At 45.5% G+C, this 27,597-nt stretch overlaps 1 protein-coding gene across 2 annotated transcripts in view; it reads left to right on the forward strand.

Annotated features, from left to right (window-relative positions):
• The window catches only part of amon (prohormone processing protease amontillado), a 227,840-nt gene that overhangs the window by 61,177 nt on the left and 139,066 nt on the right, over window positions 1–27,597 (forward strand). Inside the window, exon 1 of one of the 2 annotated variants that reach the window (XM_077637873.1) lies at window positions 6,989–7,278. The exons of the other annotated variant lie outside the window; for it this stretch is intronic. Within the exon in view, the coding sequence (XP_077493999.1) occupies window positions 7,102–7,278 (177 nt within the window). The 5' untranslated portion in view covers window positions 6,989–7,101. Of the gene's footprint in view, window positions 1–6,988; window positions 7,279–27,597 lie in introns of those variants that run through there. 2 annotated transcript variants of the gene reach the window in all.

The raw sequence follows: 27,597 nt of genomic DNA on the forward strand, positions 1-27,597 counted from the left end.
CTTTATCCCTTCCCTTACGGCGCGGTTCAGGTGTCCAACGATATATGAGACAGATACTGCGCCATTTCCTTTCCCCAAAAACCAATTATTATTATTATATTATTGTCTCCTCATTTCTGCTTTTCACTATAGGCAAAGACTAAATAAATAATAAATTTGTTTTTGAGGAAAGGAAATGGTGCAGTATATTTCATATATCGTTGGACACCTGAACCGCGCCGTAAAGGAAGGGATAAAGGTGGGAGTGAAAGAAGGAAGGAAGAGAGAGGTGCAGTAGTGGAGGGCTCCGGAATAATTTAAACAACCTGCGGATCCTTAACGTGCACTGACATCGCTCAGCACACGGGCGCTTTAGCGTTTTGAATCCATAAAAACGCAGCCGCCGCGGTCGGGTGCGAACCCGGGAACTCCGGATCAGTAGCCGAGGGCCCTAACCACTGAGCCACCGCGGCGGGTTTAGACAAAGACTGGCACGACCTTTCTGGATATAGTACAGACAGTACTATCTGTACAGACAACATTGCAGTCCTTTGTTACGAGTTCTCGGAATTCTAAGTATAGTTAAAAATACCATGAATACATAATTATAATCAACTGAATTGAGTCCACCGCGCGACAAGGCCACTTCCGGTGGGCACAAGTTGTCGGTTTAACATTAGTCGCGACTACTTTTTTACACCAAATGTTTTCTCACTCTTTGTTCACTTCATCTGACTCAGTTGGGCAATCTCGATTATGCTTCACAACTCAACTGTTAAGCGCTCATTCCTGGCTTGAACGGTACCCGATGATGGCGTAGCTGATCACGTGAACATCTCGTGATGAGGTCACATCCCGCGGCTCCAAGTATGTTTCATCGGTCACGTGACATCGCTTGAGCGTGACGTCTTCGAGAACGGGCAGCCGTACTAGCGCGCTCGTGGGAGCATAGGCGCTGTTGTTGAAACCTATCACGTGACCAGAGCAGCAAAAACAGGCAGAGCTGCCTAAGCAAACAGAGGTGATGGGGCGCAACGAATGATACCACGCAGTTCGCGCCCAGAAACACAATTTACCGCAGTATGCGAGAACTGCCTTGGTCAAACCCACTAACGCTAAGGCCTAATCGTAGTAACTTAGTCGAAAAAGAAACAGAACATTTTCTGTCGTGACAACAGGATTGTTTTTAATTTTGAAGCGAAAAGCTTCACTAGGCTCGTCAACACCGGGCTTCGCTTGAGCCACACTACAGATTTGCCACAGCTGCGCATGCGCGAAACCGAGTGACGTCACGCGGAGCGCAGGGGGTCGCTGCTATAGATTGTGTCTACAATTCTTATATACTTTTTGCCTTCCTATCGATTTTTTGTCTATTCATAGTCTTTAGACTGTCTATATACAAACACCTACTAAAAATATATGGCCAGAAACTTATACAACGTCTAGAGACTGTCTGTAGGGTTTGTATTCCCTGTAGACTAGTCTATAGGACTTGTCTATGGAAAGTCTATAGAAGTTAGAGACAAGAATGTATGAATAGTCTATAGACTGTCTAAAAAAATTTTTGCACTGGAAAATCCCGTCCGCAGTGGCCGCGTTTCGATAGGGGCGTAAGACAAAGACTGCCTAGTGATGTGCGATGTAAGCGCATACTAAACAATCCCAGATGGCAGAAATTAATCCGGAACCGTTCATTTAGGCTCATCTCCGTTTTATTCCCTCTTCTTTAACTGCCTAATTCATCGCCCGGCGCGTTTAAAATTTCCACCGAAAGGTGGAAAATGTTCCTTTCCTTTCCAAAAAAAAAAGAGAATATCTTCTTATTTACCAGTCATCTTTTTCATTACTTCCTCTAGGGTTCTCAGCCTGAAATTCCAGAATTTTCCTTATCCTCCAAGTTTCGGGTCTTGAAACAAGTAATCACAGAACCGCTTGGTTCTTCTTCAAAAACTTCGTTAAGCGGCTACGTGTATGTGAGAGGTGATTACTATAATAATTAATTTAAAAAAAACTGGAGAAGCGCGTGTTAAATTGTTTCGCTATGCGCTTGTTCATGGAGGACCAGGATTGGTTTTTCACTAATTATTTCGTAGATAGGAAAGAGCAACCGCTCTGACTACGGCGTCTCCGGCCGCGAAAACACGATCGAGCAGCCTGTCTGTCCGGTGCCATCCCACTTCAATTTGCGACGATGCTCACCGCCCACCATACTCGCACGGACAGCCGCTGACACCCGTTCCTTCCGAAAATAAGATACTGGGAGAGGGAGAGGGGGGGGGGGGGGGGGGGCATTGTCCTCCTTGTCGTCATTACCGCAAAAGCAGCAAGCGCACTTGTCCAGCTTCAGCGGTCCCGATGAAAGGCTTTGCGGTTGCCATCGGTGACAACGGGGCAGATTTTCTTTCCCGTATGACCGCTATTACTGCCCCTAGTATTTTTCTTCCTCTGACGTACGTACCACGTCGTTGGTTGATCCATATTGGCAGCTGTGCGTTGGCCAACTTGCTTTTACCTACCTCCTCCTTGACAGAACTAGCGAAAATACCTCTTTTAGCCGATCCATCATTTTTGACGCGGCATTCTGGAGTGCTGGTGTACTAGGGGGTGCTTTCTGTTATGACATACCTCATTTTTACTGATCTATACGTTAACTACACGGTGTATACCGTCTGTGGCTTGTGTCACACGCATGCGATTTTCGCCTGCGGCGCTGCGAATTCTTTCCGTCTGCGACTAGGGAGGGCCGTCGGTCTAGTCGCAGACGGCTTGCGATCGACTTTCGTACGGTTGGTACTCAGTCGCAGCGTCGGTGTGTTCGCTATGCGACTGACCAATAGGGAGCGCCGACACGGCGTGCGACGTGGGGTCACGTGGGAGCTGTTGCCGTGGCGGAAGCAAAACTGTTTATTCTAATCAAAACATATGAAATATTTCCTTGCATCTAAATGTACTCTGGTCATAACATCATCAACACATTCCGTGTAGCGCTTCTGTCGCATTTAGTCATGGAATGCCTATGCGACATCGAGCAACCTTGCCTCTCCCTCCGACCGAATTCGCTTGGCAAGCGTTGCATGTGGAAGCACTGACCGAAAATCGCACTGCGGCGGCAGTGACTGGGTCGATTATTTTCGCTCTGGTCGCAGCATGTGAAACAAGCCTGTCACATTGTTCTTCACAAGAATCGCTTTTGAAAAATGTCAACTTCCCAGTAGTTGCAAAACGCTGCTGTCGTGAATGCTTATATATATGTGTGTGTATCGTTCGCGTGTTCTCGCGAACAGACCGAATACTGTGCACAATACCACTGTTGTTCACTAATATGAAGAGTTGGTCGGCGAATACCCGGTCATGTCGACACTAATCTCTTCGGAATTCTGCGCCCGTTTCAAATAATGATTCGCACTTACTGAAGCACTTCCTCAGCACTTTCAGTGCTTGACAGTGGATTCAAATTTGGCATGATGTTGGAAGGTGTATCTCGGTGTCTTTCTGTTATGGGTGTTGTGCTTCTCACAAGTAGGAGAGCTGGTTTCTCATTTTTTATGCCTCAATTTGTGAGTGAAAAGGCAAGATTGGGCATTTTACGCAAGCAATATAACTCCTAACGAACGATTGGTAAAACATAAACACCCTCTTTATCGGGACCATTGCCAAGGCTCAGAATGCCTGTTGCGTGCAAAAAAGAAAGTAATTCTAGCTGCCTCTTTATTCAGTTAGTGTAATAAGGGCCTAAAATTGCTGAACAGCACCAGAACGAACCTTAGCAATCAGAGATCTGAAGACACCAGTGCGTTTGTAACCATGTATAAGAAAATCCTCGAAAATAAACCTGTACTCCCATCAAGCGCCCAGAATTGATATTTTAGCTTCCCATGGATAAGTTCTGCAGTTTGTAAGTTTTACTTTGCCGGTCGTTCTATGTAGTTTTCTCGCTTTCCTGTTCTCTAGGATTTCGCCTCCATGGAAATTCGACAACCGCGGCCGGGATCGAACCCGCGTCTTTCGGGTCAGCAGCCGAGCGCCATAACCACTCAGCCACCATGGCGGCCAGTAATAATAAGTAAAGGAGTCTTTCTTCAGGTGAAACGTTGGACTTGTTTGAAATGTTCGCAACAAACGTATTACTCACGAAAAAAACAACACTGTCATCGAATCCAAGAGCAGTGAAATTCTTTATACTGTTAACGAGATTCGTTACGGATGCAGTTAATTGCACGCAATGTGTTGCAGTTTCACGTAACTCCAATTACTCAAATTTATTGTGCAGCCCTACCACTGCATTACGGCGTGCAGAATTTTGTTTTAAAGTGAACTTCACGATAACAACAATAAAACTAAGGCGAAGCAAATAAAATAAAACAAAACTAAAACAGCGCGTAATTTATTCCTTGCGAATTAAATAATTTTATTTTAATGCTCACGCATGGGTTAACTCGCATTGGCTAGCACTTCACATTACTCTGCTCGCCATGTTTTGTATCTTCATTTTTCACCCCTTTCGTACCGCTCTTAATGGCCACCGTTACCCTGCTGATTATGAACGCGAACGGCAGTTTCAAACACATCGCGCCGTTCGTAAACATGCTGCGCGATGTTCCCTGCATATAAAAAAAAAACTAGTTTACTTCTCTCTCCAAATTTTCTCTCTATTTTTGTTGGGCGTCTATTTTTTTTACCGCTTTTGTTAAGGCAAGATAACTGCTGGTTCTTAACGGTAACGGAGTGGATTCTAAGAGAAGGAAAGCGTACCAGGGGGCGGCAGAAGGTTAGGTTGGCGGATGAGATTAGGAAGTTTGCGGGGATACGGCGGCCGCAGCTGGCAGAGGACAAGGTGGCATGCGCCCTGAAACGCGGCAAATTCCGTGATCCAGTTGCGTCCAGGGTTGATTTACGTCGACGCTCTTTTCGCTTAAATACGTCAGGTGCAGCGCTGTCAAAGCTAATGTTATTGTTTGCGCTGCCGACATCCGCGATACAAACGTGGTGCATCTGTTAATTGCGGTGAGCGAAATATAAGTAATGCTGTGCTTGCAGGCTTATTGCATGATACATTTGTCGTGAGCATGATTAAATGCATTGTTATTGCTGACGACACCCTCCTTTACAAAAATGGTCTATAGACACTCTATAGACTTCGTATAGAATGTATTGCCTTTCTATCGATATTTCTTTTTGTCTCTTCATAGTCCATAGACAAAAGTCTACTAAAAGTGTACGCCCATAAATGTAAATATTGTCTCTAGACTGTTCTCTAGGGTTTGTCTATAGAGAGTCTATAGACATCGAAGACAGAAGTCTATGGACAGTCTATAGATAGTGTAAAGAAATTTTTGTAAGGGCTTTCGCTTACTTATGCCTTTAGACCACGTGGCCACAAAACAAGCAGCGAACAACACGCTTCAATTCATTTGTTCATTCGGACTACTTCCTTACCATTCGTAGCGCACCTAATGTATGAAACGGAGTATAGCTAGCAATGACTCTCAGCATGCTGACCCATCATCCCACTTTTGTTCAGAGGGGGAAGAAAATTGACGATCGAGCCTAGAACACCCGTGGCAGCCCCTTGGTTAGTTTTTTATTTGGACGTGTTTTATTCGGCTAAGCCGCCGTTTTGAAGAGCATACTAACGTTACCAATGTTACTCGTCTCATTCGTAGGGTTTCCACATCATTTTGGCAGGATTTGATAGAGCCTGTGCTGCGAAGGGTTCGCCCAACTGTTTCGCCCAAAGTCGTGCCCAAATAGAGGGGCTAAAGAGATTGTTTCCTAACTGGAAACCTGCACGAGCCAGAACTTTTGGTTTTTTGAGTAGTAACTGCTATTGGATATGCAGGTGTTTTGTGTCTTACGAAGTTTCTTAGAATTTTTTCTTTTTAATGCAAGCATATCTTCGGAAGTTTTGTACAAATTTTATTTTAAACTTTTGGTTTCGCAAATAAAACTTCATCTAACATTTAAAAAAACAAGGTTTGAGTTAGAACGCATCAAAATAGTTCCGGTGGTATGCCGTTTTACCTCGCAATCCGTTCGGGTACGCAACCACACTCCGCCTATCCCACATTGTCCAGAGTGACCAGCCTTGTAATAGTGTAAGCTGTCTTTCATCAGCTGCTTGAATTCAAATTCTTAGAACTGCTCCTAGCTGAGCGCAGCACTCCTCCTTCTCTCCACCTAACACCCCATCCCGGAGGGCACTCAGCACGTAACAAACACTATATGGAGAAGCGTCTAGCTTCGCACACATTGTTCATTTGAGTTCGCTCAGGCTTACATGCCGAAGCAACCAATTTTTTACCTATATTGATGCTGGGTCAATAGTCCTTCGCCAACACAATTTTCGTCCTGTGTAGCTCATGCATATCGCATTTCCACGGTGCCACTCCTCAGCTTCCATCTCAACCACCGAGGCAAGCCACCCGATATCCCGGTTCTTCGGCTGCCCATTAAAGCTCGCGAGACAAGCGGAAAAGCCGCCTGTCCAGGGTGTGGCCACCGCGGCGGCTTTGCGCATCGATGGGTGAACATGCATCATCACGTTAACGTTGCTCACGGGTCGCGGCACCTCGGAGAAGGCGACCGGCGACCCGTCAAACACGAAGGGGGCGGGAGTTGTCGCAACACGACGCGCAGTTCTCGCTGCCTGCCCCTCCGCGGTTGCGCTTTCCCTCCCGCGCGGCGACCAATTAGCGGGGAAAGGCTCCAACCCTCCCTTCTCCCCCCTCCACCCCTATCTCCCTAACGTGGCCTTGTTCCCTCCTCTCTGCGGACCCAACTTGGGCAGTAGCCGTAGCGCGAGCGAGCCACCAAGCAGACACAAAACAAAGCCGCAGAGTCACGGAGGTCCAACAGTGCAACCACGAGCTCGCGCGCGAGCGCTATTCATTACAGAACTCCCCCAAGCCTTCCTCCTCACACCCTAAACCCCTTTTTACCCCACAGCCAGCACAAAACCAATCGATAGGGTTCGTTCCATGCTCCCCCGTGGTGTCCGGCAAAGCGGCCCACGTCACCTTGACGTCACGGCCTGCCGCGCATGCGCGTCGCTTCTCGGCCCCTATTGATCTGCGTTCGGCCCGTTGTCTGCCATCTTCCCGCCCGCCGGAGACCAGAGCGGGCATGGCGTCGGCGCTGCGGCTCCTACTCCTGCTCGCGTGCGGCTTTGGGTCCGCTGTCCGGGCCCTGGAGCCGCGGGAAGTCTTCACCAACTCCTTCCTGGTGCGGCTAAGGGGAGAGCACGACCCCAGCGCGGCGGGAGCCGTAGCCAAGCGCAACGGATTCCACAGCCTCGGACCGGTGAGTTCTTGGGCGCGCACGTCGTACGCTAGCGTGGTGCTGCATACGAAACCGCCCCGTACGCGCCGCCCAAACATACTGTGCACGCCTGGCCGCTTCGGCCAACAGCTGCTGCCGTCTGGTAGGCTCGCCTCTTGTCCGCGCGGTCCCCTCGTTGCTGACATCTGCCTTCTGGGATGGTCGTCATTCGATCCTGCACGAAATGAAACGGTATTTCGGGAACCGGACTTGTGGCACCCTTATCCGATAACGGCCGGTCCGTGAGATGCGTATTCTAATCGTCATTCGCCGAGTGCCTCTGGTGGCGTCAAGGACAACTGTGTCATTCCTACTGGCCGAATGAGCTCGTCATCTGAGCGCTCGAAGAAATGGTTCAGATAAGATTGTCATATTTATCGACGAGCGAAAGCGCCGGTCTGTTGACGAGGTGTGGCGTCAAGGACAACTGTGTCATTCCTACTGGCCGAATGAGCTCGTCATCTGAGCGCTCGAAGAAATGGTTCAGATAAGATTGTCATATTTATCGACGAGCGAAAGCGCCGGTCTGTTGACGAGGTGTGTGCGGGCCTTGTAGTCACCATGCGGGTCCCGGTAACCATCGGTGCAAGGTGTTCCTAGTTTTTTCGATACTCAGAAAGCTCTGATAAGGTGTCTGTTTGATCGCTTTTTTCTGGAAAGTTTTGGGAAGTTGTCGGCAAGCCGTTTGGGAAGTGATAAATATCTTTTAGGTGAGTTGCACCTGATAACACGGAAAGACAACGCCAGTCACCACACATGATGTAGCAAGCAAGCGGATATATTGCAATCCTTTATATCGCGATATGTGGAAGTAGAGCAGCTTGGTCCGCAGCGAAATTCTTCGCTCCGCAGTGCAGCGCAATCTTGTGTCGAACGCAAATCCAGGTACAACTTTAAGTACCGTTTCAAAACCACGGAAAAATGCCTTAAAGGAATCCCCTTTTTACGTCTGCATTTGGGTGCTGTGATGAACATTATTCATCCTAGTAGAGCAAGTTTTATACTTTTGTCTCGTCAGACACAACAGCTGAACTGCCAGGTGTCAGTCTTATAAAAGCTTCACATCATTCATTAGGCGGCACCTGCAAACTTTATTATCGTAAAACTGTGATTCGCATCTATTTTCCGTGTGTTAACACTCCAAAACGCTCTTAGTTCGATACTATGCTCTTGAACCAGCTAGAATGCGTTTTGTATTTTTTTTCTACATAAATATAAACTGGTTGTGCGCCTCGCCTGGCAAAAATATTGCGGTACTGTCAGTGCGATAGTAACGGAGCCAACAAAAATTCTTTGATATGATCGCTGATGTGTCAGAAATGCGCTGCTTCCTGCTGTTGTGCTACCTGAATAAGATTAGCTAATAAGTTGCCAGGTGCTTACATTATCAGCATTGCTATGAAAAACAAAGTAAATGAAAACATCACGGCGTACAGTCAGCTACTTTATAAAGTACAAGAAGAAGTCACCTACGATTGCTGGATTTTGTCGCGGACTGTTTAAGTATTCTAGTTTGTTCACTCCACTTCATTCTACATACGTACTATGAGACCCAGCTATAACTAAAATGCCGCTGGCAAGAAGGAATTTCCATAACTTCCCTCAACTATTTACGATAGCAGTTATGCGGTATTAATTTCCGAAAGCAATATAGTACACAACACTGTCGATTATATGCAAAAAATACAAGCCTGTCAGGCAGCGCGAGTCCTGCGATTAATGCAGTAGAACACAAACATACATAATGATATTGTATAGCTATTAAGTTTTAACACTCCTCAAGTTAAAAAACAAAAGTATGTCATGGTAACGCAGGGCAGGGCATATTTGTGGGCGTCATCATCAAGCCTGTGTCGTCACGACCCCATTCATTCTTAAAGAAAACCTTATTAGTCTTCTCTGGTCTCGCCAGTAGATTCCATGCCGTTTAATTCTCTCAGCAAGACCGCAGCGGTGGGACTGTGTTTTGAGCACCCGCCTCGCATGCGCAAGGTATGAGGTTCTATCCCCTAGTGTCCGGGCTGGAATGCTTGAAAAATGTCTTGAACCCCACCCTGTGCAGACAAAGATACCGTATGGCATGGCGCTCTTTGGCCACAGATGCCCTCGGGCCGTAAAATTCATCATCCGCATCAATTGCTTTAGCAAAGCGGTGCGATAAAATAGTTACATTTATAGCGAGTCAACCTGTGAACCACTAGACTGTCAGACCCATTTTAATCATTATTACGTTGTTTTCTGCCTTATTTTGACGTCTATGAGTCGGAATGTCGGTGTAGTGCAAAAATAATGCAACTTCGACGTATCATAAGCAGCAAAGTTGCTTGCGGCTGCTTTACATACGAAGAGGGCAACAGATAGCTGAAAGAACACTGAAAATGCAGACTTAAGCTCATTAAACGTCTGCGCAGAATTATTCAAGTCGAGTGACATTTCGCAAGCGTCACAGGATGTTCTGTATCTGCGCATAAATTTCTTCATTAATATGTAAGTACCTCCAGTATTGCCGACGTTGGGCCTGGTAATGGAGCCCCCCCCCCCTCCCCCTACATGCAGTGTAGTTCCTTGCAGGCTGTTGACTAAGAACCCCTAAACTCAGCTCACTTCGTCAGAAGGAATTCATTAAAAAAGCACTTTATACGAAACATTCCGTATTAGAGTAAATTGTGCCGTGCATAAATACTTTTTTAAAAGCCTTGCAGGCAACATGTTCCATAAACTTAAGTTATCTGGCAAACAGAAAGAAGTCGCTTAACGAAAGCTCAGGGAATGCCTAGAAATATTTCGTTAGGATTGAGCCGAACTTCGGGCCTCAGAGGTCAAAAAGAAAGACAAATGAAATCAGTGCGCGTGGCAACGCAGGGATTGAAGTTTTTCATTTAGGGTCACTCGCCTCTTGCTCAATCTGGCGGACGCTCGCGTTCGGGTAAAAGGGTGTAGGATTAGGGAAGGAGTAACGACCATAAGTACACCCATTACTGGCACTCCTTTAATATTCCATCTTCGCAAGCACATAATTCTCTTCCGAACTGGCTTTTAGCGGGGTTTAAACGTGGTCTGATGCAAAGCACATTTTGGAGTGTATTGCGTAAAAGATAGCCGTGTTTTCGTCTTCCGTTGTAAGGGCACATACTGCGTTTATCCTAAGCTCTGATGCAACTTGTTTAAGTTTGAACATAGGAAAGATTCGTATTGATGAGAAGTAGCTTACAGAGAAACGCAGGGGGGGGGGGGGGGGGGGTAAACGAACTTTCCCGCCCACGTAGCCAATGCAGGTCATTAGGAGAGCAGGTTGCTCTCCAGCGCGTACAGAAAAGGCTGATTAAAGATGAATGAAAATATATATATTTACTCGCATAAGAAACGCTTCCGCTACATTAAATATTAAAATTTTAGAAGTTTTTAACTACCTACGTAAATTCTACCTGGCGTAACGAACGAACCCGCACAAATAACTCTTCTTTTTTTGTTTTTGCATAAAAGTGGGTCTAATGTGCGGATAGATGTGGGAGGCGGAGTAGGCGTAGCAAAAAAAGTGCCCGTGTTTTTCATTTACGTCTTGGGTGAAAAATGGTTCTGTTTAAGCAACGGGCGACCGTCTGGACGTTGTTGACGGCGAGAAATTTACGACCTTAGACTGGCGGCATTGCTGGTCGTTTTGCAACGACCAGCTCGAACTGTGCTTGTTATTTTTTTTTTTTTTTTGCTGCAGGCCCTCCAATATACACTGGAATTCCGATTAAAGTGAACCTCTCGGGCGAACTGAACCTTTTAGGGTCGGTTCCCTCGGGGTTATAGGAAGGAGAGAAACATTTATTCCTACACTATAACTAAGCAGAAAGTCACTGTTCTTGGCTGAAGCGCACTAGTATCTCATCATATGATTTCGAAAACATCCGGAAGTACTTATGTATCAAAAAACGACTCGCCGCTTACTACAAAGTTTAAGCTTATAGATATTGTGGCTTCACCAGGGAAACTAAAACCAACTGACGAAAACTACTCATAAGTCGACTTATGCAGAAACCGGTAGTGTCCTTCAGAGCTCGCAGGTGGCACATGCTTCAACTACTTCTTAAAACCTACCCTCCGAAGACGGCTAGATTTTGGTGCGGACCTTCATAGCCGCCTAGACTAGAATGGACGCAAGATTTAAAGCTCAACCTGCTTTTAATAAAGAGATGGGGCGCAGCGGTTACTCGATTATAGCCGTAGCTTCTTTAAAGCCCATGTTGACAAAGCATCTAAAGGTAAACTGTCATCAATCCGTTGTTATATCCATTATTTCGTTATAGTCTGTTTCGCTATAACGAGGTTCGAATAGATGGAGCAGTTTCACAACAGTGAGGTAAGGGAGCTCAATATAACCGAGACCATACAAATCCGCAGGCCGTTCTTATTGTCGTTACCGGCATTCGCAGCACCGTAATTCGCCGTTTCACAACAGTGTTTGGAAAGCGAATTGCATCGTGCTGTCTACCTCGTACATATCTATTTATAAGAAAGAGAAAGGGGTCTTTCTGCGTTCTTTTGTATTCCCTATAAATTCCTAATCGGAAGTCAGTAATTCCTTAAGATTCGTAACCGTAGGCAACCAGTATAAATTCCAAACCACACGCTACAAGGTAGCGCATAAAGTACGGAAATACAAAGAGTTGGCTCAAAACTAGATTTTGTTTTTATTTAGTGAGTAACATATGCTCCATGTATCACCGTTAGTAACTGAAAAATAAAGAACAAAAACACGCGAAAGATGCACTCAACGAGCAGCTAGCAGGAATATTTGGTTACAAGGTTCCACAGCGGACGGCCAACTCAAGCAGCCCTGATCAGATGAACTCGTGTGGGCAGCGGCTACAACTCTGAGGCAATGTGAAAACTGAATATCGCCCTGAGTGCATTCTGATTTGATATGAATACGCAGATGGGCAAAGGGCGTACCGGAGTGATACACTGCGGAAATGGATGATGACGTCACCCTGAATAGCCCCGTGGTGATGCGTAAACATCTGGTCATAAAGTGCCGTAAGAGGCTCTCGTGCGCAGCGGACATTTTAGATGAGTAAATTCATACTAGCAGGAAAAGGCAGATTTGGATATCGCGGAAAAAGCAGCTCATAAAAAGGAGCCTTGCGGGGCATCTCTTGCGGGGCGTATTTATTTATTTAATTACTTACAAACGCCTTTCAGGAATCCAGGCAGGCATTGTGTGAGAGGAGCTTCAATGAGGATATATACGTATAAAAATGACTAGGCAAACAACAGCACAATGCTTAAGTTGAAATACTACTAACTTCAAATAATAGATTACTTATCACGACTGACACAAAATCCATGCAGAAAGAAAGCATCATGGAACGTAAATAAGTGATAAAAAAGAAGACACGAGCATGTCTACCAAAATCCAGAAAAGTACACTTGAAAAATCCCATGGGAGATTGAACGAAAAGAAAATTATCATTATTGAATACCGAAGTCAGTGTGCTAGGGGTTGCCATTGGCAAGATGTTTGGCTAGATGATCATTGCAAGTGTCACGATTGTTATGCAAGGCGATGCGATTCGGAAGATAACTTCACAGGCGGATTTTACATTGTTGGCATTTTCTCACTTGCTTTTAAGCGCGCACGCGAATGCGACTGAAGACTTACCGAGAAAGCAACGGGAACGCTACACTTCAGCCATGTTGGAAGCGCCCGTTGTTTCTAACGGGATGCTACATGTAAACCTCCGTGTACAGTACTCACGGATTGAAATAGGACATTCGGAGCGCAAGCCTTGCAGTGCCACGCAGGCATGTGGTAAACCACAGGCCGGCTCGTTGGCTACTGGAAGGAACAGTTCTGCTTTGTAGATGTTCTCCCTCTCGCGCCATACCACAATGCACCACCTTGGTTCCATGAGCGTCTACGGGCTGCGCTTCTTGAAGTGACGGCCACGCGCTCCGAATGTCCTATTTCAATCCGTGAGTACTGTACACGTCAAATTTTTACGGGAATCTTCCAAGGTGGCGTAGATTCGCAATAAGGGAGAAATTACTCATTACGAATCTTCTTACGAGTCTACCTTGGGGAATCCCCCAACACATTTGACCGACACTGCTCCTACTTCGATTTATTGATCAATTCACTCTCGCCTTACCATATGCTAGCTGTCCCGGTTAGCTCAGTTGATAGAGCAACCGCTCCGGTGATGTGGTCGTGCCGGGTTCGAACCCTGGACCAGGACGAATTTTTCTTTAATAAGAAGCTGCATAGCTTTCATTTGTAGCCGCACACGTTTTGGTCGCGATATCGACCAGTGAAGGCGATACTTGAATTTAGTTTTTTTTTGTCTTTTATAACTTAAAAACGCTCTCAGTGAGACTGGCCTTTTTGTTCTTAGAACACGGCACCTTATCGGTACAAGCCAACTTCTCTTTCTCCTCATTTTCCCTTTAAGTTTAGAAAACTACGCTGAGAGACAGTTCGTCACGGAAGCATGCAAACATTTCTGCAGCCACCTTTTCATTTCGCCTTAACTATTTGCATGCGGCAAACAACTGCCCAAAGAAATCGTTGGTTGCTTTGTGCTAACATTCTCATTAATTTATCCTTCAGCTGGCCTGCTGCATTCCTGGCTGCATACTCCTTGAAATTGCTTAGATAAATACGTCACTCATGTTATTCTGCGAGAAGCAGTTAAAGTTATTCCCATTTCTACACTATGTACCACAAGTGAAACGTGGGACATTACACGGCTAAGGTCGTCAACAACGAAGGCAGTTGTTATTAAACCAAATCTCGCTTTACTAACGCCGTGAGCGCAAGTCGCTGCCGGTTTGAGTTATGAGGCGTACTGTGTCTTCGAGGGTTGCCAAGAACTCTGGTAGTTATAAGAAACTTAGTTCACATGGGGAAAAAAGACGACGTCACCCATAGCAACGACCTCGATTAGTTCTTTTTCATGTCAGAAAGAAGCAGGCTGGAGACCAAGAAAGTTTCATTTAAAGTTCAAAAGCATTGTTCGCTCTGTTCGGGAAAGCTGGAAACAGCGGCAAAGGACATTTCAACAGCTGTCCCTGGTATTCTTGCGTGACTCGGGAATTTGTGTCCCGTTTTTGTGCTGAATTCACTGCAACGGTAATTCGGTCTCCGTGTTCTTGCAAAACGAATACGCAGAGATACACATCTCCCATTTCATTTGATGCACGCGACGTTAAACGTTTCAGATGTGCGCTTTATGCATTTCAAATAAGAACCCGTAGCGCAAGTCTCCAAGAACATCGGCGAGATCCAAAAGACAAAACCTCGCCAAAAAAATGCTCTCAGAAACAGTGAAAACACGCTTATATTCTCAATTCCATGAGCTCCGAAGAGATCTCATTATTTTGATCACTGGTGTGGAAAGAGTTCAGACGGTGCGGGCTGCTAGGGTAGAATAAAATTTGCGAATGATGTTTGCGAACAAGACGCCTTTGATGTTACGCATTCGAAAGAGTGGCCCCCAATTTATATATATTTTTTCCTATTCTCGTACGAAATCAATCCTGCAGCATCTGGACTCTAAACATCATCGCAAATGCCTTGTGACTACAGGATATATATACTGCTGCCTGGTTACTCTATATCACGCAGACGAAATTATGGTTTACGGCGCTTCAGTGTGCATTAGTGAAAGAACGCGTCAGATGAAAATGGCATTAATCTCGTTGGTGTGAAACATAACAGCAAACTATAAAACAAGAAAACAAGAGCTACTTCACACAGCGGTTTGCAGAGTTCTTAGCATGAAATGGGCAAGGACTCCAGCAAATTCATTCCGAGTGGAATGCGGAGGAATCATCCTATATTATAATTTAGAGAGAGTTACGCAGTACACTGAAGAGACAGTTACTGACAACCTGAGTCGCTGCAGTTACTCAAAGTTAGACACCGAATTCTTTTGTGAGTGGCCAGATAGCACGGATTTTTCAAAAATGGCCAGCGGGCCCTCCGCTTTTAGCAGTCATCGTGCACTGCTGATTTCTTTCGCGGTAATAGTTGCACAATTAGTGGTAAAAGACGTCTCAATAGGTTAACTAAAAACTCCCGTCTTTACTTACCGCATAAAGGCAATATTGCCCCGATAGATATACAGGGTGTTTCAGCGAGCACTCTCAAAATTTTTCAAAAATAGCTTTTTTTTGGCGTAAAAATATGGCTTTTTCGGCATAGTATTACCAATTTTGACGGACAGCAGAAAATCTGTAAATCGTCTTAAGTCATAAGCTGGTTAACTAATTTTTAGTAATTAACTCTTTAAATACCACAGATAGGCAACTGGTTGCAATTAGAATTTTAGCCGGTCGTTGGTATTAGCCATATCAGTTTTTAGAATTTTGAAAACGTGATTACCCTCGCCGCTGTGGCTCGACAAAATTTGGCTACATCGTGCGAAAATACATGCACTCTCAAAGCACGCAGGCAAAGCAAGCTTTCCACTGTATGTAGCTGTGGAAAAAATTCGAATTTTGTCGAGCTACATCACCGAGGGTAATTGCGTTTTATAAATTATTAAAACTTATATGAATATTACTCTACTAGTTTAAAAGTGAATTATTAAAATTAAGTTAACTAGCTTACTACCTAAGATGATTCAGCGGCTTTCTGGTGTCCGCAAACACTGGTACTCCTATGCCGCAGAAGCCACATTTTGGCCCCGAAAAGCCTATTGTTGAAAATTTTTGAAAATGTTCGCTGAAACACCCGGTATGTACTAGCGCGGTGTGCCCTCCACAGTCCAGCGAGCATTGTGGCGACGGCTAGTGAGCCCTCATGACAAAGGTCTATATTTCATAACCCACTGTGTCTAAATTACGAACCCTTTTTCCAGAGCTATAACCGGCGCAGCCAGTTTATAAGGTCAGAGGTGCCGCCTCCTGCAGATGGGCGCACATTAATTGAAGAAAGACCGGGGCCTTAGAACCTGTGCGATCCCTCATCTCTGGTTTCAGCTGCGGGTAAAGCCTCGTTTTAATGCCGCAGGCATAGAGTTTCTCAATGTTATCTAGAGTTAAAAGTGCGCGCAGGAATGCCGGGAAGTTGAGGTTTCATATTTGCTCGGCTATCGTTAGAGGTTCAGCGCAGTAGTATGATTCCTTTCGAGAAAAACCTCGAAGAAAGGCAGCACAGCACCGCATTTTCGCCTGAGTTGAATTTATTACACAATGAAAGATGTAGTACTGAAATAATTTAATCTGCGCAAGGAGAAGTGCATCGATCCAACACAAGCCAAGTCAAAGACAAAGTCTCCTCTTCCCGACATTCACGCAGTGTATGAAGTGCTCTTCAAGAGACTCGCATAGACGGCGGCGCCACTTCTCCCTCCATGTAATGTTGAGAAACTCACTGTCTCCAGGGGTGTCTCCCACCTTAAGCCGGGCACAAAAGCCACGCTCTCCGCTGGCCTTGCAAATCTTGAGTAATTCTCTAAAACTCTCAGGAATGGCTCAGCGGCTACGGCGTTCGGATGTCCAGCTCAAGGTCGGAGGTTCGAATCTCGACCACGGCGAACGTATTTCGACAGAGATGAAATGCAAAAGACGCATCTCTGTTGTGCGATGTTGGAGGCGGAAGGTTAGCGCATGGGCTTGAGGAGAAGCCTGAGCACTAAATACTTATCATTCATTCATTCATTCATTCATTCATTCATTCATTCATTCATTCATTCATTCATTATCCTATGCCGGTGTACACGAAAAAACCCCAAGGTTGGTGAAATTAATCCGGATCCCTAAACTACAATACCCTTTGTAGCCCACCTGCAGATTCGACCTGTTAAATATCACCTAACATACGTCAGGTGCAATAGAGAAACGGAAAGTAAACGTGGCAGGTGCGGCAGAAAACCAAATGGGCAAATGAGAATAAGGAGTTTTAGAAAACAGTGTGACAGCAGGTTACGCAAGACAGGGTTAAGTTGGATCATTGCGAGAGTCTTTTATTCTTCAGTTGATTTAATTTCATTGATGATGACGTTGCTGATGAGGACCATACCACATATGATACCAATAACGCCCTCATTCACACTGCCTTCTCTGAGGGGTTAGGTATCCAGAAATGAGACGTGCAGAGAATGCGCAATTTTTCTTTTCCTGCTATAAGTAATTAATCCGTTACTATCCGTGAAAAGTAAGATAAGGTACAGTGTACTCCGGCGGGAAGAATTCTGAAAAACGGAAATGGATTAGAACTGGGGATAAAAGTGACCATAACATTCACAGGAGTCGAATTGATAAAATATGTAAATCATTGTGGTGGTGGGGGTGGAAAACATTTATTCGAGGCTATTTACAGGAAGAGTAGTGACTGGCCTTAAAGGGGCTGTGAAGGGGGCTCTAATAAAGTTGTTTCATGCCTGGGATATTGAAGCACGCCGCTTCACTAATAGTGCCCAGCAAGGATTTTTTAAACGCGCTTTGTAGAAGCTGAGTTATCTGTAGTTAAAATTTGAATTTCAGCGTCTTCGCGCCTTTCCCTCTCCTCTCGTCACTTTTTACACGCTGGAAGGCAGGCACTCCTTCGCCGACCCCCCTCTGGGAGCGGAGCTTTCCGACCCGCCGGAGATAAGCGGCTTATTTGCCGCAGCCAGGGTAGCTGCCTGACGTCCGAAAGATTCTAACCAATGGCCACCTCAAACCTTGTCTACGCCGATGCGAGGGATGCAGGAGGGTGCGAGCATGAAAAAGTCGCCGGGAAGGGCTCGCCAACTTTGACGCACGATTGTGGGTCGTCTGCTGCGTGTAGAGGAGTATTATTTGGCTCCGGTTTTCATGGGAACACAGTGTAGCGACTAAGCGAGTTAATGTGCTCTCCTAGGAAGGAGTTTCCGAGCCCCTTTAAGGGCCAGCCCTTTACAAATTCTAGGAGAGGTCCCCAGTCCGGGACCCCTGTGGCTTCCGCGGCAGCTCGGGCGACGAGGGCTCTTTGGCTCTCTAACGTAGAGCAGCCGAGCAGGGCAGCCTCCCAGCTCTCTCGGGTAGGTGAGGGGAAAAGGGGTAGGTATGGTTAGAGGGACATACCCACACCATGTGGTACATGTCCGAGAAAGCGCATCCACAATGCGGGCAATCCTTGCGACCAGTGACACGAATGTAACCAGTATTTCGAAACATGAGGTGCGCATACATGAAAGAGTTCTAACGCATGCAGTTTTATAAAAGGACAGGGCAGGGGACATGCGTATTTTTTTAAACATTAGCGACATAAGATTAATGTGTGCGTTTTATCTTCCATGCGCGTCATCTGGTTCGCAAATTATCCGGTCATCGGCACAGAAAACGTTCCCACTGTTCTTTTATATTCTATTCTAACCACCTGCTGTCATTGTACACTCTCCAGTTGTCTATTCGATTCAGGAGAGACAAACAAACATGCAGTGAATGGAAGGAAGTTACACCCCAATCCGATCCACTACAAGTAGATCCGAATCGTAGGGGGGACCATGAAAGAGTGGTCAAGTCCACTGACGTCCATCAGACAGCGGAGATTAGGAGGCGCAGTTCGCCTGTACTCGACCGTGTCGCTCGCGAGCACTCCACGCCTTCTAATTTCCGCTCGGTGGCATGCCAGCACGCATCGACCAGCGACCCGCATTCCCTGGTACTCCTTCCGATGTTCCGCTCTTAGAGCCCAGCAGTTGACATCAGGAAATAGAACGGGCCTGTCTTCGAGTCCGGCGAACCAAATTGAAGGTCCGAGGGCACGCTTCCGACAAGATGGCTAGCTTGAAGGGTGAAGGTTGGCAGCTTGACGTGGCCACGGAGATAATGGGAGCCGAGCACTCTAAATGTATAGCAAGAAAAAAAAACGCAGGGTTTCATAATTTAATCATTGCGCTGCACGTTACCAGAGGGTTTGGCTTGTTGTTGGCTGCAGGCAGAGTCAGCCTTCAGTAATATTTCCTGGGATCTCTGCAGCAGTAGCGACTCTTAGATATTTAATTACGGTCAAGTATTTGTGACACAGTTCGTTAATCTATACTCGGGTACGGCTCAAGAACGGAGCGGTACGTGGCCATGAAAGGAGGCCCTCCAAGCAATGGCGTCAACCGATTGTCATGACTTCATTATCAAGGTTAATCGGATTAACCTGGCGTGACTTGGGATTAACCAAGGATTAGCCGCGAGTCTAGCAAGCTGTCAAGGATGTATTTTAGAAGCCATGAGGCCTCCCTTCGACCATGAGGCCTCCCTTCGAATCTGCTCGTTCCCTCGGGGAAAGCCATGTCTTGCACGGAACAGTGTGACGTGCACCCATTCCCTCCCCAGAGAAGAGAGCTAGACTTGCCTCTCCGCTTTGCGTTGTAGACCACACATAAGAGGTATATGTAAACAACATACGAGAAGCATAGCGGTTACGATGCGAGTCCTGCGTTTCGCGAAATTTCTTTAGACAGTCTTTAGACTGTCCATATGCTTCTGTCTACAAAGTTTATAGACTATAGAAAAACCCTAGAGAGCCGTCTATAGGCGGCGCAAATCCTATGGGCAGTCTATAGACAATCTATAGATTTATGCCCATACACATTTAGTAGACTTTTGTCTGTAGACAGTCTAATAGACTGTGAATGGGCAATATATATATATATATATATATATATATATATATATATATATATATATATATATATATATATATATATATATATATATATATATATATATATATATATATATATATATATATATATATATATATATAAAGGAAAATGAGGGGCCCGTTTGACAAATTTATGAAGGGGGCCAACAGTCACCGAAACCAAGGTGCATAGGGGAACGTTAATTTTTTTTTTTAATGTGTTATGCTTATGAGTGGAATAATAATACTTAGATTAATAAATTGCTTAAAGAAAATTACTTATAAAGCAGCAGAAAAAACAACCATGCCGCCGGTGGGATCCGAACCCACGACCTCCGAATATCGCGTCCGGTGCTCTTACCAACTGAGCTACGGCGACGGCTGTCCAATCTGCTGCTGTCGTGGGTATTTATGTTTACTAGGTGTAAGCGAGCCTTGAGAGTGTTCACCAGCGCCACCCTCGACCATAGCGGCGGACGTAGCACGTCCTGTAATACCGCGAGCGTGACGTAGAACGTCAACTAACGGTGAGGGCGGAAACTGTGCGAGAGCCCTCTTATGCTACCTATGGCATCAAGACTGCCAGAACCGAGACCCTCGTTAAGCTATTAGCAGACAAGTTAAAGGAAAATGAGGGGCCCGTTTGACAAATTTATGAAGGGGGCCAACAGTCACCGAAACCAAGGTGCATAGGGGAACGTTAATTTTTTTTTTTAATGTGTTATGCTTATGAGTGGAATAATAATACTTAGATTAATAAATTGCTTAAAGAAAATTACTTATAAAGCAGCAGAAAAAACAACCATGCCGCCGGTGGGATCCGAACCCACGACCTCCGAATATCGCGTCCGGTGCTCTTACCAACTGAGCTACGGCGACGGCTGTCCAATCTGCTGCTGTCGTGGGTATTTATGTTTACTAGGTGTAAGCGAGCCTTGAGAGTGTTCACCAGCGCCACCCTCGACCATAGCGGCGGACGTAGCACGTCCTGTAATACCGCGAGCGTGACGTAGAACGTCAACTAACGGTGAGGGCGGAAACTGTGCGAGAGCCCTCTTATGCTACCTATGGCATCAAGACTGCCAGAACCGAGACCCTCGTTAAGCTATTAGCAGACAAGTTAAAGGAAAATGAGGGGCCCGTTTGACAAATTTATGAAGGGGGCCAACAGTCACCGAAACCAAGGTGCATAGGGGAACGTTAATTTTTTTTTTAATGTGTTATGCTTATGAGTGGAATAATAATACTTAGATTAATAAATTGCTTAAAGAAAATTACTTATAAAGCAGCAGAAAAAACAACCATGCCGCCGGTGGGATCCGAACCCACGACCTCCGAATATCGCGTCCGGTGCTCTTACCAACTGAGCTACGGCGACGGCTGTCCAATCTGCTGCTGTCGTGGGTATTTATGTTTACTAGGTGTAAGCGAGCCTTGAGAGTGTTCACCAGCGCCACCCTCGACCATAGCGGCGGACGTAGCACGTCCTGTAATACCGCGAGCGTGACGTAGAACGTCAACTAACGGTGAGGGCGGAAACTGTGCGAGAGCCCTCTTATGCTACCTATGGCATCAAGACTGCCAGAACCGAGACCCTCGTTAAGCTATTAGCAGACAAGTTAAAGGAAAATGAGGGGCCCGTTTGACAAATTTATGAAGGGGGCCAACAGTCACCGAAACCAAGGTGCATAGGGGAACGTTAATTTTTTTTTTAATGTGTTATGCTTATGAGTGGAATAATAATACTTAGATTAATAAATTGCTTAAAGAAAATTACTTATAAAGCAGCAGAAAAAACAACCATGCCGCCGGTGGGATCCGAACCCACGACCTCCGAATATCGCGTCCGGTGCTCTTACCAACTGAGCTACGGCGACGGCTGTCCAATCTGCTGCTGTCGTGGGTATTTATGTTTACTAGGTGTAAGCGAGCCTTGAGAGTGTGAACACTCTCAAGGCTCGCTTACACCTAGTAAACATAAATACCCACGACAGCAGCAGATTGGACAGCCGTCGCCGTAGCTCAGTTGGTAAGAGCACCGGACGCGATATTCGGAGGTCGTGGGTTCGGATCCCACCGGCGGCATGGTTGTTTTTTCTGCTGCTTTATAAGTAATTTTCTTTAAGCAATTTATTAATCTAAGTATTATTATTCCGCTCATAAGCATAACACATTAAAAAAAAAAAATTAACGTTCCCCTATGCACCTTGGTTTCGGTGACTGTTGGCCCCCTTCATAAATATATATATATATATATATATATATATATATATATATATATATATATATATATATATATATATATATATATATATATATATATATATATAAACTCTACTGCCTTCCTATATATATAGGAAGGCAGTAGAGTTTATAAGTCTACAGAATGTGTGTATAGACCATTTTTGTAAGTGTCGAGACCTAGCTTAACCCGGGCTGGGGCAGTATTAAACCGGGCTGGGGCAGCCCATTAAAAAGCTGGTACACTCAAATGTGTGCGTATTCTCGTTCAGTCTTTCCGTAAGAAAGGTTAGAGGCCTCCGTTTTGTACGCAGAGCAGTCCGCAAATAACTCGTACAACGTGTGTTCCGACAGTCGTATTCTTCGTCAAAAAAGAATTAAAAAAGAACGGCTAAGTAGTGTTAGAAGCTCATCTAGAAGTTGCGCATGTCGTAACTTTGTTGAGCATTACGGGCTCTCAGTGAGGCTTACCCAAATTCGTATTGCCCAACTGTCAATAACACCAAACGCCAAACCCACGCGGTGTTCGCGAGAGTCTTGAGGAGGACATTTTGTTATCTTCATTGGTTGAAGGACCGTTCAAAGTCCTCGGGAAATGTAAGCTCGCAAAGCGAACAGTCGATTGCTCAGAGCGTGCTAGCAGAGCGCGCGGCTGCACGACCGCTAGCTGAGGGTTGACCGAGCCGATGTTAACGTCCCCGCTGCTCTTGACCCCTTCGTGCTGCCGTTATACGGGACAGGTTTCGTCAGATGAACTACCGCAAACATTGACCCTTCCTCGTAACCAGGGCTGCTCGCGTCGAGAAGAAGAGTATCTCTTGTCGCGAGCAGGGGTTATGTTTGCCTAGTCTCTCCAGATAGGGATAGAATGTATTTGCGCGAACGTGAAAAGAGTAACCTGCAGTGACAGACGGGGACACCAAGCAGAACAGAGAAATGATGGAGACATCAGACAGCTGGAGGTCAACAGCAATGCAGAGGTGGCAGTCATTGACTCTGTCTTCGTGTGAAAGTGACGCTTCCCAGACCTTTACGAGCCTCTTGTACACATGAAAAAGGGATGTGCCCTTTTCTGTCACAAAGGGAAAGAAGCCTGCTGAGACAAACTCCTGTGAGACGCTTGACGAGGGGGCAAATAGTATCTTTGGCGCTAACGTATTATGGGCCTACTTTATTCCTTCTGCATGAGAACATAGTGGGGAGACAAATTTTTAAGAATTTCAAATGAACGGGAATGAATCTCTTGTCATGTGCCAACGGGCTTCTCATCGCTGTCTACCGCATAGTACATCGTATTTATCAGTCCCACACAACCAGACGAGCGTCGTGGTAGGGTAGGAAGCGGATCGAATCCCAACTTTCGTTTATACACAGTTTAAACGAGAACTGAGCTCCGTACATGTGCGGATAATGTGCTCTGACTGAATTTGTTTAAAAGCGTGGCTATTGGTTTCCTGAAAAAGCTAACTCTCCAGTTCTCAACACAAAGTGAACAAGGTAGTGGGACTTAATGCCCAGTGCTCTTTGTGACGTCGCCAACACATGGCCAGCATATGCTTGTTCTTGTAACGATGTAATAGCCTTTATGAAAATACGCTGCTTTGGAAGATGTGAGTTTTCTTACAGTCGGGATTATTCTGTAGTCCGATCACGTCTGGATTGGAGAAGTAATTTTTCCTCTGATAGGGTATGCTTCGGCGATCGGGAAGGTCCTTCCATTAATTGCAGTAGGACCATTATTAGAGGGCACGTCACAATAGATAATGATATTCTTTCACGAAAAAGATACTTGCTCTGTTCACAAACATGTAAACTCGAAGAACGCTCGGGATTTACAGTCATGGACAAAGCGAGATCTAGATTAGCGGAAAATATTCATTGCGGCACTCTTAGGCATAACAGGCCAATGAAATGCATATAACTGTGAGGAAGTATGCCCGCACCATGCCCGCACTAAAAGAGTACCACCGGACTGGCTAGCGAAGCAAGGTAGAATTATTTTTTCGCAAATCCGTAAATCCGCATCCTGCAAACTTTGGTCCGGCCGCGGTGGCTCAGTGGTTAGGACGCTCGACTACTGATGCGGAGTTCCCGGGTTGGAACCCGACCGCGGCGGCTGCGTTTTTATGGAAGCAAAACGCTAAGGTGCCCGTGTGCTGTGCGATGTCAGTGCACGTTAAAGATCCCCAGGTGGTCGAAATTATTCCGGAGCCCTCCACTACGGCACCTCCTTCTTCCTTTCTTCTTCCACTCCCTCCCTTATCCCACCCCTTACGGCGCGGTTCAGGTGTCCAACGATATATGAGACAGATACTGCGCCATATCCTTTCCCCCAAAACCAATTATTATTAAACTTTGGTCCATGGCTGTACAGCTGTGCAGGGGCCAACTTAAGATGCTAACCTCCCGTTTAATTAAGTTTGTTATATAATACCCAAAAACTAGTTTAAACGTTCAGGTAACAACGTTTAGAAGCCTTATCATCAGCTCTTCCCCTCTTTTTTTGCATTTTCTGGCTGACCAATTTGACGTCCTTCAAGACTCTACTTTATCTTCGAGGTGGTATAGTTTGCACGTTGGATACATTTAGCATAGCGCGTACCACTACTGCTTAGAGCGTACCGTCAGCCACCACCGCGCATGCGCAGATTGCCCAAAGGGCGCTAGATGGCGCCACATACACGTCAACAGCGCGAAAGCCTGTTGCGTCGGGACCAGTCAGCACGTGCGCAGTGGCGGACAGCTGCGCGCGGTGAGTGGGGTAGCGGTACGCGCTATGCTAAATGTATCAATTACGATACTTTCAGCATTCGATATCCGCGATACCGTTGCGTAATTACCCAAAACTGATATGTACAGCGATAAAAAGCAACGACGCAAATCGCACCCACTTTGAAAGGGGATTTCAGAGAATACACAATGCTAGCAAATTTTACCGCACTGCCTGTGCACGCATCGGCGTGTTGGCGGTTTGTCGACACGCGCTCACGTTGCGCCCACAGCTTTCTGTGGCTGCGGCGCCCCACGCATTGCATTGACGTGGGCGTAGCTACGCCAGTAAAAGAAGTATGCCAGATATGGAAATGTCTCCGTCTGTCACGAGCAGTCCCTTTCAAATGGAATGTCGCTCCATCTGGTTCATAATTCTTTAGTGAGTCAACTCAATAGCTACCACTCTTAGCGGCGTTGTCATTCGCGAATGAAGTCATATGTGCCAATTGACAGGAAAATTCCTCTTGAGAAGTCGCGGGTGCAACGTCAACGTGAGAACTGAGTCGTCACAGCAGTCTTCGGCACGCAAGTCATGTTTCGCCATTCGAATTATATCGCGCTCCGTGACATTCAGTATTCAAATGCCAAGCGGCCTGTTCTATTTTCTTTTTCTTTTTGTGTTATTCAACACATCCGCTCGCAGATTATGGACGTACTGCAACCGGATTCATCAGGCTCTTTGCATTCTGAAATGAAAAAAATTGTATTTCTAAAAAAAACGTTTTTGTTCGTGGAAAACATCATATCATGAAGCAATTCCACTTGGCATCACTTTTTCTTTAAACGAAATCTCGAAGAATTCGTTACGGTATGTGTATTAAGGCTTGCAACGGCGGTTCGAGGGTATATAGTCGGTAGGGAATAAACTTGGAAAGCCTTAGGTGCATTGTTGAGTGGCAGTGATTGTCAGTATTAAGTATCTAGCACGAAGTCTAAGAACGAAATCTTAACATGCACGGAAAATTACTGTATCCATACTTGCTGGTGTTAGTGTCAGGGGACAGCTTTCTTTTTAATGCTGAGATTACACTGAGAAACCATCTCCTTTGCGACAGCAATCACGAGAACAACCGGATTAAAAACTGCACATAAATTCTATACAAGTGACCTGCGCATGTCAAAGAAAGAAATGAATGGTGTTATTTAATGGAGCTCTTAGAAAACTTCAACCTTTGATTCTGTCGCACAGGGACGCAATTAGATTACGTGAACTGCCTAAGAAAAAATTAAAACATAATTTTGCCGTTTGAAAAACTTCTCTCGAGCTTCCTTTAAACGTGACCCCATACGATACACAGGGAGTGTTCTTTTTTGATTGAGGTAAAATGGGAATCGAGTCCTAGCAGCCAAGTGGGAGGAGGGCACATGTACGCGACTCTAACAAGCAAAAATATGAGTGAACGCAAAGTGCAAGTAGTCTCTGGCACACTACACACTTCTGCATGACTAAAGCAGCTTACATGACAGTCCCTCCATGTTCAGCAATGTTAGCCGCGTTGGAGGTATTTCTTTTTGCTATGAATTGCATTATTTGACTTACACTTGTTAAAGAAATTGGGCGATAGTTAAAAGGAGAGTTCCTGTTTTGTGAACTGGAACGACTTTCCCCACTTTCCAGTCGTCTTTTATATTTCCTTGAGAGAGGGACTGTGAACGCAGTGAACAAATATACTATAAAAAACTAGTTTAGCGTTCTTCAAAATTTTTGAGTTGATATCATCTATGCCAATATACTTATTTTATTGTCAGCTGATCAATTTCGCTATCAGTGTCCCAGAGCTGTTTCTTTTTTTCAATTTATGGGTTGAAACACCAAGGAAGCTGTCGCTCATGAGTGATAGATGTCTTTGTTGTTTTCGTGTTAATCAAATAATAATATTAAGAGAAATAATGATGTCAGAGTCTCGGTGAACTATGCAGCTTAGGACAAAACACATCTTAGGTAGATGCTCTCAAAGACTGAACGTGGCTCCAATACGGCCTCTCGCAAATCGTCAAGGCCAACGATTCCGTAGCACAGTCGTAAGGGTCGATGACAGAAGGGCAGGCAAGGCTGTAGATTTGCTTACCTAAGACAAGTTCTGTGCAAATACTCCAAACCTTCTCGGTGCATGCATGATTGCTGCATGAGTGATAATCTGAGAATACGAGGCTTGAGGCATGTACCTCTGACTGACCTCTTAACCCTTGCCGGAATTAAAGTGACAAGTTCACGGTCTCCCTTTTAGGTCATGACCCCTGTCTGAGAATAGCACGAATGGACGCAAGGAGCCTAAAGATACGAGAATATCGTTCGATGAACTCGACAAATGGCGCAACAAGCTTTCCGGGGCATGCTGCAGGCACGGCCGTTGGCCGGCTTCAGTGAAATAGCCTGGCCTCTCGCCTAATTATATAAATTTAGAGGATTACCCAGTGCGATATTGAACGCCGATATTGGAATCGGATTTACTTTTCTGTTTGTAGTTTTCGTGAACAGAAAACTTCATCAAAATGGCACCTTATTCAATACAGTCCGCTCAAACATAAGAAAAAGAATGAGCGAAGAGGTTATTTGGTTTCGTTTGTGCAACCATTTGGAAGGAATGTATTCAGTGACGCAGAGTCTAATCCCGCCGTGGAGACAGCCGAGTGGGTAGCTCTTTGGGTATGGGCGTTCCTTTTGAAACGGGCGGTAGTAGTAACCACCT

The sequence above is a fragment of the Amblyomma americanum genome, chromosome 9 (genome assembly GCF_052857255.1).
Source record: "Amblyomma americanum isolate KBUSLIRL-KWMA chromosome 9, ASM5285725v1, whole genome shotgun sequence".
NCBI lineage: Eukaryota > Metazoa > Arthropoda > Arachnida > Ixodida > Ixodidae > Amblyomma > Amblyomma americanum.